Source organism: Mangifera indica, chromosome 13 (assembly GCF_011075055.1).
Source record: "Mangifera indica cultivar Alphonso chromosome 13, CATAS_Mindica_2.1, whole genome shotgun sequence".
In the NCBI taxonomy this organism is placed as follows: Eukaryota; Viridiplantae; Streptophyta; class Magnoliopsida; order Sapindales; family Anacardiaceae; genus Mangifera; species Mangifera indica.
In genome coordinates this window covers 14,692,815-14,707,830 of record NC_058149.1, presented here as the reverse complement: position 1 = coordinate 14,707,830, position 15,016 = coordinate 14,692,815, and the positions used below count along the sequence as shown (strand labels likewise).

The window sequence follows — 15,016 nt, the reverse complement described above, 5'->3', positions numbered from 1 at the left end:
AATTTGGATATAACTCTGGACGATGCAGGCTTGCAGCTTGTCTCCATGAGTGTGAAAAGTGCAGTTGCTTAAGAATCTTTACAGGGAAGAAGCAAGTTATGATTCAGAGTGACCACTTTTTTGAGGCAGAAAGAAAGCTTGTAGAAAGCTATGGATGTTGCATGTCACAAGGACTAATTTCACAAACTTATGGTTGATTGTTCCGATGAGAAGGATTTTGAGGCTTGAAACATCAGGTCTGATTTTTCCTGTACCTAAGAGTGACCAACAGATGAACTAATTCTATCTGATCTTCTGACGAAGAAGTTGGATATAACTCCGGATGACAAAGGTTTGAGCCTGTCTCCATGAACGTGAAAAATGCAGTTGCTTAAGAATGTTACAGTACAGAAGCAAGTATTATTCAGAGTGCGCAATTTTTTGAGGCAAAAGAAAGCTTGTTGAAAGCCACGGCTCAAACTCAAGTGAATACTTTCAGTTTTAGTCTTGTAGTGTATAGACTCATAATTATTTCCCTGATCTCAATAACTATTATAGTCTCGCCTACCTTTCATTAGTACAAGGATTTTCGCATCAACGATTCGATTTTTTAAATTCAAGAGTAATTTTCCAAATATCAAAATGCATAATAGAAGATTCTTTGTTTAAATTTTTTATTGTCCAAGAGTTAAAAAAGGAAAAAGTATTTAACATTAGAAAATAATTATTTTGTTTTTTTTTTTTTTTTTTTACTTGTAAATGGTTACAGAACGAAAGATGTTACTCAAGGAAAAACAAGTGAAACGGCGCCGTTTTGAGAAGTCAACCTGGCGTCAACGTCTTGTTTCAAAGGCTCCTTTTTCCCTTCCTTTTCTTCTCAGTAAACCACACGCCATCACTCTCTCTTTCTCTCACTCAGTCCTTGAATAGCCAAGAATCCCTTTTCCCTTTTGATCTTCCTCTTCATCGAGCATGGTAAATTTTCTATTTTTGCCTTTTCTAATCGTAACTTATTGTAGTAATTTCACTGTACTTTTCTTAATTTCCAATTCCTGTTTTGAACTAGGGTTTTCTTCCTTCTTTCCTTTTTCGCTTCTAGTTTCGTAAAATTCTTCACTCAAATGCTTTTATATGTTTCCAGGTGAAAAAATTGAAAATTTGGGAAAAAAATATTGTTCGATTGTTGAGTTTTCGTTTTGGCTCAGTGTTTGTTTTTACTTTTTTATTTTGCATAAATGTTAACCATAGTTGAACAGACTGTTCTTGGCATGCGTCTCAGCTTAAGTACTGGAATTTAGCTGGAGTTATTCTTTCATAACTGGATTGTTGAGTATATGGGTTTATGATATTGAATGATTTAGATTGTGTGCTATGTTTTGGTTGTGGTTTTAGCTAGGTTTTAGGAGATGCAAAGCAGGATGTGTCGGCTGGTTGTTTTTTTTTTTAAATGCTAGGACAGTAGAATTTTGATACTAACCTTGGAGCACTACACTTTAAAAGCTAGTGTTTGAAATTGGAAAGTCTAAAGTCATACAAACCCCATACTAAAAGCCCATATTTTTTTAGGTAGGATCCAAGACTTAAGTCTTATACTTTACACTTAGGATCGTAACAGAGATTGTGGCTCTGATATGAAATGATGCAAACCTTGGAAGAACCACACCCCAAAAACTAATTGCTGAGGTTAGAGAGCTCAAAGTCTTATAACCCTCAGACCATAAGCCCATGCTTTCTAATGCAAGATTCAAGTCCCATCGCCTTCACTTGGGATCGTAACAAGTTTTCCTTCCATTTATGTTTGGAAAGAATATGAAGTGGAATCGTTAATGTGCTTTAGTGTGCAGCCTGTTTGACAGCAGAAACTTGGCCATACTTTTGTGTTAGAATCAACTTTTATAGTTTTGTTGATGTCTCTTGATTTTTGTTTGAAGTAACTATGTTTTGTTTGGCAAGTCTAAAGAGTCATTTCATGTTGGATATTTTGTTGGAGGATTACTGTGTCTTTAGTCGAGATTCGATAACTGTAAGTATCCTTCGAAGGATAATTGTGGGATGTGGTTAGTTCTTTCATGGATTATTTTGTGGCTGTTGTATAGAGTTTTGTCCAGAAATATGTGCTTTTTCTTGTTCTCATGCTGACAATAACTTTCGTCCTTTGTGTTCAGGCTAACAAGCACACCATTATTCTGATGCAGACTTCTCAGAACAGAGCTACAAGGACATTTATGGATTATGGTTCCATCAGTCAAGCTATGGATGGTATGTTGATGTTTTTGTACAGTAATTATCACCATTGTTATGTACACCAGGAAGCATTTTTTATGTGCAAAGGTGTCAATGAGTGAACAAATAGTGTAGTGTTATCCAATGTACAGTCTGATCTAAGCAATATCAAGTTGATTTACCAGTGATGAAGAGTTTATACATTTCTTATCAGAAGTTCTATATGTTATTTTTCACATTTATTCGAGGTTATACTTCTGCAAATATACAGGTATTTGCGGACTATATGAAAGGAAGCTTAGGGAGTTAAATCCAGCTATCAGAGACATCACTTATGATGTTGCAGATCTTTATAATTTCATTGATGGCCTTGCAGACATGAGTGCATTAGTGTATGTCTCTCTCTCTCTCTCTCTCTCTCTCTCTCTCTCTCTCTCTCATGGGCACTATGATGCTGGCAACTGTACAACTTTTAGAAGTCTGCATCTATGATAGTGTTTTAGTAGATATTATCCATGCCCTTCTGCTTTTTGTTCTTTTGGAAGTACTATTTTATTTGATGAAAAGAATTTAGATTTTAGGTGGGTGGGGAGGTGGATTAATGGATTTAGGAGAAGGTTTATTTTAATGCCATCCAAGAGTCACAATTATATGAAAATATCTGTTCAAAAAGCAATATAACTGTTGAGAATAAGTTTTCCTCTCTCAATGTGGTATCTCAGCATAAGGGAACACCCTTCTTCTCAATTAGAATTAGAATTTGTTAAACCAATGTGATTCTCTTCTTATTTATAAAAGTGGGTTGAGTTGTGAATTAGGCACTTGAGGGGGATACCTCTGTTTTGCCTCCCCATTGACTGGTCCACCAGTTGAATTACCATGCATAACTTAAAAATTCTATGCCATTGAGGTTGTGAGCATGTCTCGGTTTTTAATGATGGCTTGGTGAGTAACTTATAATTTTCATTTTGTCTTTGATTTGCAGGTATGATCACTCAATCCAGGCTTTTTTGCCATACGACAGAGAGTGGATCAAACAGCGGACCTTTCAACACCTTAAGAAAATGGCACATTAAATTATCATATTAGACAGCTTAATCTCGGATTGTTTCCAAATTTTTCTGTCCGTCGGTAGGGGTATGAACAAAGTGTAGAAACAGAGTCTTATTTGGGCTGTTGTGCTCTTGAATTGAAGTTTGTATAATATTGACAATTGTAGTATCTCCCTAAAGAACAAATGTAGCTATCCACAGAAGTTACTGGCGAAGTGTAAACTGGTGTTGTTTGATGGGTGTGTTCATAATAAAACAGCCAGCATCTATCAAGCTTGGCCTTTCATATTCAACTATAATTTTCTTGTTTGTTGCATTGTTTATTTTCCCTATTTGTGGGCTATTCTATTTTATTTTGAGTATGCAATTAAGGGGCATAGATGGTGTGTGTTCATATGATTGGATTTTTTTTATTCTTATTTTAAGGTCATTTAATTATACGATAATATATTAAATCTAATTATGTACTCAAAATTATATTAGCATATTTCATTGAAAATGTGCTTTGGAGAATTAGAGTTAATTATGTTGCCACCTCTAAGGTCATTACACAAGTGTGTAAACAAGGCTGGATTTGATTCAGTGTTGTTCAGAGTTTGGATGATAGATTAGATTAAACAAGTTGTCCTTGAGTTAAAAGATTAGATTTGTTTATACAGGTCAGTTTAAGTCAATTTAAACACTAGTGTGAACCAATTTAGATTAACTTCAAAGATAAACTCTTATATATATACATACATATATATATAAACAATTCTATTGATAAGATTTTGTGTGTATAGCTAAGTTAGAGAGTCGGTGATGTCATGTTATTTATCATTTCAAACTAATATTTTATTATGTTATGCTAATGTTACTAATCTGATCGATTGAACTGACCTTTTGACTATTTTGATGGCCGAGTCCAAGGCTTAAAACCTGAGTTTGGTTTGATTGTGTTACCACCCTAAAGATGGAGTAAAAATGTGCATTAATAATGAAAATTAGTTTGTGTGCTAATTTAAATTTATCAAATTAGTCTCTAAGGGATTGTTTGAGTGATAATAAATAAAACTTAGCCAAAGGACTTATTCCTTCTCAAAGTATGTTATTTTTTCAAATTTTTCCTTTTTAACTTTGAAAATCTTAAATATTCACCTATGAGTGGTTAAAATTAGTTATAGTAAAGGTAAAATTGTCATTTTATTTATAATATTAAAAATAAACTAAAAAATATTTTTTTTTCCCTTAAACTTTAAAAACTAAAAGTTTCACACAATCTAAGTTTTAAAAAATGACAGTTTTCCCCTAGAGTTAGATTCATATGTAAGGCACCATTGCCCGCGGCCTCTCCTTTCCAAAGCTTTTTCTCCCTCTGAAGGTCTCTCTCCTCCCATTTGAATGGTTGATCGACGTTAGAGAAGACATGGAAGATGAAGAGTTTCGTCGGTGAAAACGAAGTCATCATGGAAGACGAAGAGCTTCGTCGGGGAAGATCACACGAAGAGCTTCGACGGGGAAAATCCAATTTGAGTAGGATTCCTTGCTACAAAAAAAATATATCAAATTATATAATCACACGTCATCGTTAATACACACATTATCATTTATACACAAAAGCAATAAGTTTTATCTCATTTAAGTGTTTTTTTTTTTTTATGTGTAACTAATCACATAACTCCTTATTTAGGTGTATAATTATGTATTTAAAACTAGTGAACAAAATAATGTTTTTTGAAATATTAATTAAAATAGGCAAAAAAAATAGAACAAGTTCTAATGTTAGATTAAAACATAAAACAAAAACATTATTTCCTGAAAATTGAGTGCAAGTGCAAAATACAAATACAAATGCGAATACAAATATGAGAATGTGCATACACGAAGTAGGAAAGCAAAAATACTTTTATAAAAATATTTTTATATTTTTCTTGTGTTCGCATTTCGTGTATGCACATTCTTGTATTCATATTTTGCATTTGTATTTATGTTTCGCATTTGCGATCAGTTCCTAAGAAATAATGTTTCTACTTTTTGTTTTAATCTGATATTAGAATTTATTATACTTTTATTAATACATCAGATATTTACTGTCTACATAATTAATGTAATTGGTAATTAAACAAATAAACAAAATTAAACTTTTCTCATAAATCAATATTCAAACTTAAAAAATCCGCATTCAAAGTTTTAAACTTTTATCTATAAAAATTTCTACAACAAATTTTTAATAAAAGTTTGAATTTATTATAATATAAATTATTAAAGTATCTTATATTTAATGTGATGATATATTATTAAAATATATTATTATCGATTGTGTCAAAAAAAAATATAACTAAGAGAAAGATATATTAAAAGAAAATAAAAGGATGAATTTATTTAAAAAGAGTAACTATATTAAAAATTTGTCAATTATAATTAATTCTGATTGTTTTTTAAAATTTTCAACTAATCTTTTATTTATTATTTTTTCCACTCGCATTTCTTCACATGGTGTTTTCACTCAATAGCTCCGTCTCAAAGTCTCTAAACCCGTAATCTCTAACCGTGACAAGTTACAGTGATTCGAATCGCTCAAGTAGGTTCTTGCTCCTCAACATGTTGTGTTCTTGTCATATTCAAATTACATTGGAACGCTTTTTTTTTTTCATTTTCTTTGGTTTTGATTGAGCTACTAACCCTAAGTTTCCCAATGAATATTAGCTTATGTTTTGTTTATGATTCTTAAAAACTGACTATGTGGAGGTGAAGCCGTTGTTGTCAATATGTAGAACCCTCGATTTATCTTCTCTCTTTCAATTATGTAAAATTGTGATTCTCCTTTCTGTTGTTTTTATATATTATTTACCTCTTGGTTAAATTGTTGGGTTTAGACTCTCATTGATGTGTTAACTGATTTATTATTATTATTTTTTAAAGATTTATCGTGGGTATTCAACTTATCGTAGAAATTTTTACGAGAAGTTGGCCGCTTGAAGATGAGTTCGTTCTCCATTACACGGAAGAAGACTCCTTTTCAGAAGCATAGAGAGGAGGAAGAGGCCAAGAAAAAGGTATTTCAATTTTTATTTCAAGCTTCTGGGTGTTGTGTTTTGGTAAGCTGATAGGTTTTGATTGGTAAAGAAATTGGAAGTACTAATTGGCTGATTTTATCAACTTTATACGTGCCCATAGAGAGCAGAGGATGAAACAGCTCGGTTATATGCGGAGTTTGTTGAGTCATTTCAAGGGGATTTTACTCCTGGGTCAAAGACTTTTGTTCGAGGAGGAACAATCAATCCCAGTGAGAAATTGAAGGATTCTGAAGGTCAGTTTGAACAAGGAACTCTTTATTTGCTTTTTGTATCACTTTTATTTGCAGTTATTTCTGTTTCCGGTGACAATATATTTTCTTGTTTCTTTTCAAACTATGGATTAATAGAATAGTTTTTCTATTATTATGGGGACGCTTTAATAAAAATATGGACCTTTTTTATTCATGCACGGATGGCAGGTGAAAAGTCCAAAGATGGGGTGTCTGTTCCAAAGAAGGGAAGTAGGTAACTAAATGCTTTTAATTAACAATGCTATGCTACAGTCCTAATGCTTTTGATGAGGCATCATGAATAAGAAAAATTTTGGTAAATCCTCAGATGTAGCCTTTTGTTGCTTAGGTCTTGTATATAACAAACTGAGAGAATTTTATTGTGTGTTATTCATTGTACTTGAAGACATTAGGTTGTGCAGAATCTTCTTTTGATGATATCCTGTTAATAAATGAAATAAACTTTCTGGAGAAAGAAACTCTATTTTTTAATTTTCTTTTCAGCATCTTGATTGTAATTTATGTATGTTGATGGATCATTCTTCTTTGTATGAATATTGGAGATTCTAAAACTTTGAATTCACACTTCTCAATTGATATTCTTATTCTTAATGGTCTCTTTTATGCTATGACGTCCTTATGGCTTGGGCAATTAAGACGCTACACTGTTGACTTTCTGTAGTGGTTGTGTTAGTGTTTATGTTTGTAAAAAGACTGTTATTGATTTCATATGTTGCTCAAGAAGAGTTAGATATCTATTCATTTTTCTTTTGGGCATTGCTGTTTTTCCAATAGAGAAGTTTATGTTACTGTGAGCCACGAGTTGCATGAGACCATAATTTGTAGTTTATCCTAGCTCTGCTTGTGCAAAGTATTAAAAGTGAGGAAGAAATTTATGTAATGTTGAGGGAACTACTTTTGCTGCATTTCTAGACATATTTTATGGTGAATAATATTAAAAGGAATGATGTGGGACAAGATAAAGTTTTTGGCATTTCTGTGAGCTTCTTACAAAAGACTTTGAGGACACCTCTCTATCTATCTTGATTGTTTAGGGCTATTAAGTTGATTTGGTATTTTAGGATTTGTGCATGCAATTGCATTTCACTATTTTTAGGTTTCTGTTTGAAAAAAAACAGGTTCATGATACTGTCTTGTAAAGCATTGCTCCTTTTTAGATGGGTTATGTTTGTAGTAATTGGATTTCTGATCCACTACAAAGTTTTTTCACATGAATATAGATATCTATTTTTCTGATTAAAAAAAAAAGAATGATGCTATAGGTACAGAGAATGCTCCTTGAGCACATTAATTGCCTTTTCTCAAATAGGATAAGAATGATTTGGTTTATCAATATTATAAACTAGTTTATTTACAAGTATTCACTTTAAATGAAACTATGATAAAGACGTGCAGTTAACTGTGTTTGCCAGTGCTTAGCACCTTAAAACTTGCAGTTATAATGCATATACAAAATCAACCTAAAGAATATCCCAAAGAGAAGTGTAGGGAGTCTTGTTATCATATAAATATAACATGGAAACACATGGGAGATTTTAGCGTCATGGAAGTTTATCTCGATATCATTTATGCAGGTATGTTCCATCTTTTATTCCACCACCTTTGGCAGCCAAGGGAAAAGACTCAGAAAAAAAGGTTATTATGCTAATAGTATTTGTGGCACTCATTTATATTATTCCCGAGTTAGCCTTCTGGTCTTGTGATATGCATATTTAATTCTAAATTTTAGCATGTATCATGTAGAAGGATGAAGATAGGCCGAAGGAGAAGGAGAAAGGGAAGTCTCGGAACATAGATCATTTCATGGAGGAGTTGAAGCATGAACAAGAGATGAGGGAGAGGCGAAATCAGGAACGTGAACATTGGCGTGACGGGCGTCATAGTGAAAGTTCTGCTGTAAGTGTTTGTCTTTTGGATTGTTGTAGGTATCTAAAATCTTTTGAGTACTAGCAATTTTGATTTCACTGATTATGGTGCCAAGATTGCTAAAGGAAATTGGTGCATTACCGATTTCTCTCTCTTTTCACAGCCACCTCCAAAAATTGTTTTGTGCATCAGTGCATAAATAATGTTCAAGCATGGTCTATGCCTTTTATTCCTATGTAGATGCATGGACATATCCTTACATGCATCCATTGTGTAGTTTGTGTACTTGATGATCAAAGTGTTTGTGCTTTAAATGTTTTTTTGTTACCACAAATGGATGTATCTGAACCACATACTCATTTTAATATATATTTTTATAAGATCTTCTCTAATAGATGTTGATTTACACTTGGCACATATTCATCTCAACTGTACCTAACATGTTACTGAGTTTGATTTTTTTCAGCCATCTAGCCGATTTGATGAACTGCCCGATGACTTTGATCCAAGTGGGAAGCTTCCTGGATCATTTGATGATGGTGATCCACAGACTACAAACCTGTATGTTGGAAATCTCTCCCCACAGGTGATATTCTAATTTTTTAAGTCCTTGTGTCATTACTCCAATTTGGGTTGGCTTTTGTGACCTGAGATGGAAATTTTCCTCTTGTTTATCTAGGTTGATGAGAATTTTCTTCTGCGGACTTTTGGAAGATTTGGACCTATTGCTAGTGTGAAAATAATGTGGCCTAGAACAGAAGAGGAACGAAGACGGCAACGAAATTGTGGATTCGTGGCCTTTATGAATAGAGCTGATGGGCAGGCTGCAAAAGATGAAATGCAAGGTTCGATTTTATGGATCTTCATTAATTTTTTTTTCGAAGAAATAGTTAATATCATTTTTGATGTGCTGTACTTGTTTATTCTCTTCATTAAGTGGGTATAGTGTTAGAGAAATTTTGCTGTCTTATAAGCATCAATGTTTATGAAATTTTGCTTTTGGGGGTGGTGGATTTATGAATATGGTATGAAATCATGGACACTTGCCTCTCTTGGTTGCCGTCCTTTTTTCTAACTTATATCAATGGATAAAAAGGTGTATTTTTGGGTTTTCTTCCTGCAAGTGATAGTTGATGGTGATGCGAGATTATATAGTATGCCATTAAAACTTTTGATCATTTATCAATTGGAACTTACCTGTTGCAATTATAACATTAGATTGATGGCTTTTTTATGTTCTATAAATGACTTGGTAATGGCAAAATTATAAATGTTTGTGTATGATTGATTTTAATATTCTGGAAAATGTGGAAATATTATCTGAAGATTTTATTTTTTATGATGTTGCTGAATGCTCTCAGATGATACCTATTGTTAACATGCATTCAGTCAGTGAGATAACAGAAGAGACTGAATAGATATATTTTCTGTCACAGGAGTTGTTGTTTATGAATATGAGTTGAAGATTGGATGGGGAAAATCTGTCGCCCTTCCTTCACAAGCACTACCTGCTCCTCCACCTGGACATATGGCCATCAGGAGCAAGGAGGTATGTTTTTCTTTTTTAGATTTATTTTTCACATCAAATTTGATTCACTGGGACATATACTTCAAACATGAATGAAGAATTGTCTAGTACAGTTATATTGGAATCAAAAGCATGACTAGACAATTTACAAAAGCTTCTCAATTATCTATGTTATTACTCTGAGGCCTGTTTTATTTTCTTGTGACAGGGTGCTACAGTGATCCTATCTGGTCCATCAGGTCCACCAGTGACTTCTGTTCCAAATCAGAACTCTGAACTGGTAGGATAACTTAATTCTGTTGGTATTGTTTTACAGCTATATGCATTGTGAATATGTAGTAAATCGCAAATACTTATTAAATTTGTTTTGTTGCTATCTGGATTCCTTTTGTTCTGTTTTGAGATAATGTGCCTTCTTATTTTTTTATTATTTTTTATAGGATTTTTTATGTACTTTTTTAATACTGTCATTGAATCTTGGAATACCATGGTGCTTTTGAGTTGTAACTTTCTATCTTTGAGATCTATTTTCATATTTGGTCCTTCAATGCTACTAGGTTTTCTACTGATTTAAAAAAAAAAAAAAAGACCTTGCAATCTTATAGTTGTTTGGTCTCTTGATTCATTATATTCTCTCATGATATATTTTTGCCTAAGTTGTTCATGGGTTGACATGATACTTGATCTTTTTAATCGTGAAGAGGTACCTCTTTTGGTTGTCATCATTTTAACCATGAATTTGCCTTATGGCTTGGGTATTTTATAGCCTTTTGTTTCTTTTGTCTGCACAAATTTTAAGTTGGTGATTGGACTTCCTGGATAGGATTAATTTTCTTTATTGTCTGGTTTGCCATCCTGATTTTCTTTGCTGAATACTTGAGAGTAACTGTCATGGTTTGGTTAAGTTTCTTGAGTGACTTTTGGCAGATTTGTCCATCTTCATTATCATGGTTTTGTATAAGTTGCTAGCCGCACATAATTGAGTATATAAAATTTAGCTGTACTTATACTCTAAACCGATTTCTTTTCTTGTTATTACTTAGTATATTCTGCTGATTACTTGTTTGGGTTGCCTAGGTTCTGACACCAAATGTTCCTGATATAATGGTCGTTCCACCAGAGGATCATCATCTACAGCATGTGGTTGATACCATGGCTCTTTATGTTTTAGATGGAGGATGTGCTTTTGAACAAGCTATTATGGAAAGGGGCCGTGGGAATCCTCTTTTTAACTTCTTGTTTGAGCTTGGGTCAAAGGAGCATACCTACTATGTTTGGAGATTATACTCTTTTGCACAGGTAGTTATATGGCTAAATAAATATCACTGATTCTCTGGATTGTTTCAGAATTTTGGGATAATAATATTTAATACTCTCCCACTATGATGGCACCTTTACATTGCACTTGTGACGTTTACAGTACTAATGTGGATGTCAGTTCTGTAATATGAGGGTACAACTGTGTTCTATGTTTCTTTAAAGTGAATTGTTTTGTATCTGCAGGGTGATACTCTTCAAAGGTGGCGAACAGAACCTTTTATCATGATAACTGGCAGTGGAAGGTAATGAAAGTCCATCATCATATTTCAATGTGATTCTATACGTCTAATTACCATGGAAGGTTTTGAATTTATGAATTTACTATGCTGTATTAACCATGTGGTATTATGTGCTTTAACCAGATGGATACCACCGCCCCTGCCGATTGCAAAAAGCCCAGAGCATGAAAAGGAGTCTGGTACGACATTTGCTGCAGGAAGAAGCAGGGTACTGATCATAAATTTAGGCTGGATAATTAAATAATTCTTCTTCTACTTTACATAATTGTAGACTAGTTTCTTAGTCATTTGACAATTCATTTTACTCATTAACATTTTCAGCGCGGGGAACCAGAAAGAACATTAACTGATTCACAGAGGGATGAATTTGAGGACATGCTACGAGCGTTAACTCTGGAAAGAAGTCAGATAAAAGAAGCTATGGGTTTTTCCCTAGATAATGCTGATGCTGCTGGAGAGGTAATCTATATTTACAAAAGAAATCGCAAAACTGGTACTTGGCACAGCGTGCTCATTTGTTCATACATTATTTGCAATGTTTATCAATTTTATTTTGGCCAATCGTACTTTTGTGGACTTTGGACTGCTTTTGCCTCATTGATATATCCATGGAGATGTTATTGAACTTTGAGAACTTGAGCAGAGCTTTGTTAACTTTAGCAGGAGAGTGTAAAAAGATCAGTTTTACGTGTCATCTCCTGAGTTTTTCACTGTGAAATTTATTAGTATTTGCTGAATGCATATCGGTTCTTATGTTGCAGATAGTTGAAGTCCTGACAGAATCTTTGACTCTTAAGGAAACCCCTATTCCAACCAAAGTTGCTAGGCTCATGCTCGTCTCTGATGTTCTCCATAATAGTAGTGCTCCTGTAAAAAATGCATCTGCTTACCGTACCAAATTTGAAGCAACTTTACCTGACATAATGGAGAGCTTTAATGACTTGTATCGTAGTATAACTGGAAGGATCACTGCTGAGGCCCTAAAGGTAAGCAGTAATGGCAACTTTCATTTTGACTTCGTGTTGTATTTTTCACTTGCCCTGCTTCTTGATTTTATGTGTTAATTATTTGAGTTTTCACAGGAACGAGTTTTGAAAGTATTGCAAGTATGGTCAGACTGGTTTCTGTTTTCTGATGCATATGTGAATGGATTACGAGCTACGTTTCTTCGGTCTGGAAATTCAGGTGTAACTCCTTATCATTCTATCAGTAGTAATGCCTCAGAAATGGAAAAGAAAACTAGCTCTGAAAATACAAGTGATGGGGGTAAAACCAACCAAGATGCTGCGTTGGCAATGGGAAAAAGCGCTGCCATGAAGGAGTTAATGGACCTTCCGATTGCTGAGCTTGAAAGACGATGTAGACATAACGGATTGTCTCTTGTTGGTGGTAGAGAAATAATGGTTGCAAGATTGCTGAGCCTCGAAGATGCTGAAAAGCAGAGGGGCTATGAACTGGATGATGACTTGAAATTTGGTCAGGGCCATTCAACTGCTGGCAGATATCCTAGTCGAAAAGAAATGAACGTTGAACCAGAGCCAGTGGGATTTTCAGGATGGAATGTTTATGGGGAGGATGAGAAGCTGTCACAGGTTGCAGGTTCAGTGCCTTTGGCAGCAACCATACCTATTCCTCAGCCTGAACTGAAGGCCTTCACAAAAAGAGAGAAAAACGATCCTGTTCTTCCTGCCTCAAAATGGGCTGTTGAGGATGATGAAAGTGATGATGAACAAAAGAGAAGTTCCCAGGGTCTGGGGTTGAGCTACTCTTCTTCTGGAAGTGAGAATGCTGGTGATGGTTTTAGCAAGGCTGAGGACATGGAGCTTGTAACTGATACCAGCATTGCAGTACAATCTGACAATGGAATGAACGAAGAGCAAAGGTCGTGTGTACTTCTGCCTCCCTCTCTAATGTGCAGTTAATTGCAAGTAGACTGATATTTGGTTTTTTTTTTTTTTTTTCTAAACTGAAAAACCAAATTTTAATGGAACTGAAATCTTTGTTTGCTCTTAGAAATATAGCCCAAGTAATGCTGATTTTCTTTTTTGGTTTTACAAGACTGTTTATTACACCCCCACTTCCTCCTTCCCTTTTAAGTGAACGTAGAATTTTGTTTCCATGTGGAACTAATTTTGATGATACCATTGAGTCTTTTTAGAAATTATACTTTTGTGATGCCTGACTGTGCTTAAGTTACTGCAGACAAAAGTTGAGACGCTTGGAAGTTGCTATGATAGAGTATCGTGAATCCCTTGAGGAGCGGGGTATCAAAAGCGCTGAGGAAATCGAAAAGAAAGTTGCAATCCATCGCAAGCGGCTAGAGTCTGAGTATGGCCTATCAGAGTCTAATGAAGGCAGGAACAGTATGTGCCTATTAGCTAGACTGATACTTTGATATAATGTTGAATAAATTTATATCCTACCACAATCCGTCTTTGTTTCAGATACTGGTTTAGATTTTGTGCTAATTATGTATTGCCTTTTCTGCTAGATATGATTTTATGTTTAGGTAATTAGTACATACTGTATAGGGGCCATTGACGGCATCTCAATAATTTCCTCTTTTGTGTAACTGTTTAAGGATTTTATGTCACAGGTATAGCTGACATTTCATGAAATTCTGTTTGGAGATTTAACTAAGGTTAAGCTAACACGTCTATTGGTTTTCCTTCGAAACTGCAGAGAGGAGGGATAGAAGGGATGATGCTCGTGACTCTTCAAGAAAACGACACCGCAGCCGGAGTCGAAGTGAAAGCCCACCACGGAAATCAAACAGGGAGAGGGAGAAGGAAAGTGATTTAGATAGAGATCGGGAAAGGCATAGGGATAGAGATAGAGCTCATGATTTTGAAAGCGAATGGGGGAGACTACGTCGCGAAAAGAGTGGAAGCAGAGAGAGGGATGATCATGACAGAGACCGAAGCAGGGACAGGGATCGGGATAGGGATAGAAGGAGACGGATAAAATGAGTTTATTGTTCATGGAACAGGCCTAAGTTTGTTGCTTCTTGATAGAGTTGAGAGTGTCTACACATCTTTTGAGTGATACAAAGTTTCAGGGTCTACGACATGGAATATCCAAAGTCAAATGATGTGAATGATGAACTTAACATTTATTGCATTGTGAGAGGAGATCTATCTCTTGCAAAACATTTTGTAGTCAAATGTGTTCTTTTGCTGTAAGATTTATGCATCATGGTTATAGTTTTGTTGCTTAATTAGCTAAAATGTTTGGAATTTATCAAGCTCTCCATTTTTCCGCTTCTCTAGTTACATGCAATTTTTTTAGACCACGACTGATTAGGTAATTGGTACATACTGTTTGTAGAGGTGCATTTTATTCCAGTTAAAGGACATCTTTGCAGGGTTAGTCAAGAGTTACTAGTGGTTAAAGGACATCTCTGCAGGGGTAGTCAAGAGTTATTAGTGGCATAACTCCGCGTCTACGGGTCAAGGGAGCAAAACCCTAGATTTAAGAGGAAACCTTGTGCAGTTGTGGAAGT

General features: G+C 34.6%; 2 protein-coding genes across 3 annotated transcripts; both read left to right on the top strand.

Moving 5' to 3' along the window:
* Nucleotides 1-815: 815 nt before the first annotated feature.
* Nucleotides 816-3,547, top strand: LOC123194622 (enhancer of rudimentary homolog). The gene is made up of 4 exons (XM_044607915.1): nt 816-954; nt 2,145-2,238; nt 2,474-2,594; nt 3,188-3,547. Exons 1-4 carry the CDS (start codon nt 952-954, stop codon nt 3,276-3,278), a joined length of 309 nt encoding a protein of 102 aa, XP_044463850.1. The 5' UTR covers nt 816-951; the 3' UTR covers nt 3,279-3,547.
* Nucleotides 3,548-5,908: 2,361 nt separating this feature from the next.
* LOC123195116 (protein RRC1) lies at nt 5,909-14,754 on the top strand. 2 transcript variants are annotated; one of them, XM_044608727.1, is made up of 18 exons: nt 5,909-6,039; nt 6,156-6,289; nt 6,411-6,543; nt 6,730-6,775; nt 8,136-8,196; nt 8,308-8,457; nt 8,894-9,013; nt 9,107-9,272; nt 9,864-9,976; nt 10,164-10,235; nt 11,033-11,254; nt 11,459-11,517; nt 11,638-11,722; nt 11,836-11,973; nt 12,276-12,500; nt 12,597-13,396; nt 13,717-13,877; nt 14,197-14,754. In XM_044608727.1, exons 2-18 carry the CDS (start codon nt 6,215-6,217, stop codon nt 14,481-14,483), a joined length of 2,913 nt encoding a protein of 970 aa, XP_044464662.1. In that variant the 5' UTR covers nt 5,909-6,039; nt 6,156-6,214; the 3' UTR covers nt 14,484-14,754. The 2 variants fall into 2 exon arrangements, with proteins under 2 accessions (XP_044464662.1, XP_044464661.1); XM_044608726.1 differs by having other exon boundaries at nt 8,305-8,457.
* Nucleotides 14,755-15,016: the final 262 nt, after the last annotated feature.